General features: G+C 42.0%; 1 protein-coding gene across 1 annotated transcript in view; it reads right to left on the bottom strand.

Moving 5' to 3' along the window:
* Positions 1 to 3,486, bottom strand: part of LOC103809980 (DNA repair protein REV1) — a gene marked incomplete at its 3' end in the record, with an annotated part of 26,807 nt that extends 23,321 nt beyond the window's left edge. The window contains exons 1-2 of the mRNA XM_009082858.1: positions 3,424 to 3,486; positions 2,529 to 2,661 (exon numbers count right to left, since the gene is read on the bottom strand). Of these exons, the coding sequence (XP_009081106.1) occupies positions 2,529 to 2,661; positions 3,424 to 3,480 (190 nt within the window). The remainder of the gene's footprint in view (positions 1 to 2,528; positions 2,662 to 3,423) is intronic.
* Between the last annotated feature and the right edge of the window lie 731 nt (positions 3,487 to 4,217).

Genomic DNA, 4,217 nt, shown 5'->3' on the forward strand with positions numbered 1-4,217 from the left:
CAGGGAACAGAGAATACCTCAGAAACTAACAAGTCTTCTTTCCTCAACCCTGTTAAAAACAGTATTTACTTTGCAGAGGTGGGGAAAAAAACCCCAGTATTATAGAACTATGGAATTTAGGGGTTGAAAAGGACCTTAGAGATCATCTGTCTCAATCCCCTGCCATGGACAGGGACACCTCCTAGATCAGGTTGCTCAAGGCCTCATCCAACCTGGCTGTGAACACTGCCAGGGTTGGGGCAGCCACAGCCTCCCTGGGCAACCTGGGACAGTGTCTCACCACCAGAACAGGGAAAAACTTGTTTCTCACATCTAATCTAGACTTTCCCTCCTTCAGTTTGAACCCATTACTCCTTATCCTGCCACTGCAGTTCCTAACACAGAGTCCCCCTCCAGCTCCTTGTAGGCCCTTCAGATATTGAAAAGTTGCTCTGAGGTCTCCACACAACCTTCTCTTCTCCAGGCTCAACAGCCCCAACTCCCTCAGCCTGTCCTCATAGGGGGAAGATCCTCCAGTCCTCTTACCAAGTTCGTGGCCTCCTCTGGACTTGTTCCAACAGTTCCATGTCCTTCTTATATTGAGGACATCAGAACTGTGTGCAGTATTCCAGGTGGGTCTCACAAGAGCAGAGCAGAGGGGAAGAATCACCTCCCTTGACCTGCTGCCCACACTCCTGTGGATGCAGCCCAGGATTTGATTGGCTTTCTGGACTGTGAGCATACACTGCAGCTCATGCTGAGCTTCTCATCCAGAAATAAGTTTTAGCCTTGAAAAGTGTTTGCTGTGGTGTCACACTGGCACCAAGAGGTTTGGGTCAACAAAAACACAGTGTTTGAACAGTGAATCTAGCATAAGAGACTACAGAAAGAAAAAAATAACTGATCAGTACAGAAAGGGAGAAATTTTGCCTAAAGGATAGAATTACAATTCCATCCAGTAGTGTACTGCCAATTCTCAAAATATGTCCAACACTTCATTATACCTCCAATTTTAAACTAAAAATAGCACACATTTTCTCCAAGTTATCTTTCGTACTCCAGCTTTTTGGACAACCATCTTGTAGAACTCTATTTAGGGACTACTACCTTGAAGAACACACAAATGATGCATTTTTCATTAAAGAAACTGCCTGTATTAAAAAACTGATTCAGATCTACTCACAGTTTAACAAACCTAACTTCACCTTTTTCAGTCCATTTGAGCCCTGTGCTTAAACAAGCACCAATCCATATCACAGAAGCTGGACACATCAGTTACATGACAGTATCAGAATCAGTTAGGTTGGAAGGGACCACAAGGGGTCATCTAGTCCAACCTCCCTACATCCCTGAAAGAGGCTTCTAAGGAGTTTAAAAAAGGTTATTAAGCTGCTTTACAGAATCCAGAAGTATGAACTTCAGTATGGTACATTAAAAAACTTACTCCAGCTAGTATGCACTACTGGTCCATCACAGAAAATGCACTGACGTCACAGAATCACAGAATCAGTGAGGTTGGAAGGGACCACAGTGGGTCATCTGCTCCAACCTCCCTACTCCAGCAGGGCCACCCTAGAGCACATGGCTCAGGATTGTGTCCAGATGGTTCTGGAATATCTCCAGTGAGGGAGAATCCACAACCTCTCTGGGCAATCTGTTCAGTGCTCAGTGACTGCACAGGAAAGAAGTTCTTCCTCGTGTTCAGGTGGAACTTCCCAGGCATCAGTTTTTGCTGTTACCACTTGTTTTATTGGTTTCCACAAGTGAGCAGAGTCTGATCCATCCTCTTGGCACTTCCCATTCATGGACTTGAATACATTAATGAGGTTCCTCTCAGTCGTCTCTTCTTGAGACTGAACAGGCTCAACTCCCTCAGCCTTTCCTCATCACTGAGGTGCTCCAGTCTCTTCATCTTTATCACCCTCTGCTGAACTTACTCCAGGAGCTTCATGTCCCTCTGGTCCTGAGGAGCCCAGAACTGGACACAATCCTCCAGGTGTGGCGTCACCAGGGCTGAGGAGAGAGGCAGGATCAGCTCCCTGACCTGCTGGCAATGCTCTTCTTAATGCATCCCAGGATTCCATTGGCCTCCTTAGCCACAAGGTCTTACCTCTTCTCTTGTTCCTCTTTCCACTGTTAATGAGTTCTCTATCTCAAGCATTACACCACTCTGGGCAAGAAAACCTCAACATATCCACCCAAACATAAATTTAAAGCATACAATCCAACCAGCAACAGTTTAGAAAATGAAAAAATCAATACATGTAGGTTTCATTACAATAATATCAGAGGAACCTGAAAAATTCTACTCCTATTTCTATCAGTTATCACTTATGCAAATGATTTAGTAAAGCAACATTTACATTCAGAATGTAAATGTGATTTCATATTGACAACCTCAATCACAAAAAATAAAGGAATGCACAAAACATACAGTAGTTGTCACGTTTTCACTTAGCTGCAGATATGTGTTTTACAGGTCTTTACTCCACTTAGGATGGTAAACGTTAGAATAACACAAAACAGACTCTTAAAAAACAAAGGTTCACCTGTAAAGCCATTGACATAGATGGCAACTCCACTGAAGATACTTGATGAATTCCCATCCCTCTGTTGCTGTATGGCTGACTCTGACCGGAACTGATCCTCCAGCTTCTTAACCTTTGCCGACATGTACCCACCCTAGTTTTTAATTTAAAACAGAAATAACCATGATGCAGGTCTGACTTCAATGTTTACATACACAAACTGGTCAATTCTAAGACAGGAAAGACAAGCAACAACTCTTCAAATTGAATTGGGTTGACATACAAAAGGGCTATTCTTTTTCCAGAAGAAAAATACCAAGTCCTCCACTCTAAATTCTTATCTAGAAGATAACTGCGTATTGTTACCAACACGGCAGGATTCATTTCATACTTCTTTTATCATTTTCTTATAGCAAAAGATTCTATCTATATAAAAGCTTCTATAGAATAAAAAGAAGAAATAAGGCAATGATGCAAAATCAGAGACTCATTGCCAAAATAAACAATGCTCATCAAGTTCCAAGTATTTCAGTTCTTAAATATACATGAGACAGGAGTATTGCAATTATTTACATAAATCAGGTGCCTCAGTTATTGTTCGTCCAACTACAGAATGTGGTGGAGACAACCATAAATAGTTTTAAAACTTATTTAGTTTGGTTTTTAAATGGTGACTTAAAGCTATTCAAGGGTCTGCACTTATTAATAATGCAATTTAGTGGATTATTGTGAAGGAAGACATCAAACCCTGGTTAATGAGACAAATTCCTTTTGAACGTAATTATGTGTTTACAAGTGAAGCAAAAGGGTTTATTTTATAGCATCCTTTCAGCATACATAACAAAACTGTAAACCCTTTTTAACCACAGAGCCATTTACCTCTCCTACAAAGCAAAGCCACTGGTTTTGCACATACCCATACTCCCCATCCGTCGCCTTCGGCAGCTCGTTTCCGCCATCCACCTCGCCTCATGCTGAAGCTTCTGCAGAGGAAGAACAATGCTTGATCAATTCAACGTTCAGCACTATCAGCAGTGGCATTTCAATGATGCTCTACAGGAACTACCACCCTTGCTCCTCAGTGTTGGAATGCGTAGTGTAGTTCCTGCCTTGTACCAGAACCCACACATAGACACATTTTGTTGTATTCACCCAGAACACAAAGAACTCATTATAACGTTCAGTTTCCATTACAATTTATTAAGTTCTTCCTGTTCATCATACATCACCTACAAAATAAAGGAGCAATAAAAGGTTCTGCAATACAAGTGTTAATGTTCATGCAAAATACTGCCCAAGTCAGGAACAATCTGTTATTTCCTACATACTATCTACACGCTATGATGCAGGCAAACACCTCCTGGTATTAAGACATTGGATTAATTTCACTGATGGATTTACAGCTACTCATGAAAGGTCCAAACACTTGTTGCTCCCGTATTAAATTAACTGATGGATTTACAGCTAATCATGAAAGGTCCAAACACTTGTTGCTCGAATGCAACACATCACATCGAAGGGATGCCATTCAGAGGGACCTTGACAGGCTTGAGAAGTGGAACAATGCAAACCTCATGGAGTTCAACAAAATGAAGTGCAAGGTCCTACATCTGGGCCATGGCAATCCCAGGCACAGCTACAGGTTGGGTGGGGAAGGAACTGAAACCAGCAGTGAGGAGAAAGACTTGGGAGTGACAGTGGATGAGAAGC

This window comes from Acanthisitta chloris, unplaced genomic scaffold, assembly GCF_000695815.1.
Source record: "Acanthisitta chloris isolate BGI_N310 unplaced genomic scaffold, ASM69581v1 scaffold2059, whole genome shotgun sequence".
NCBI lineage: Eukaryota > Metazoa > Chordata > Aves > Passeriformes > Acanthisittidae > Acanthisitta > Acanthisitta chloris.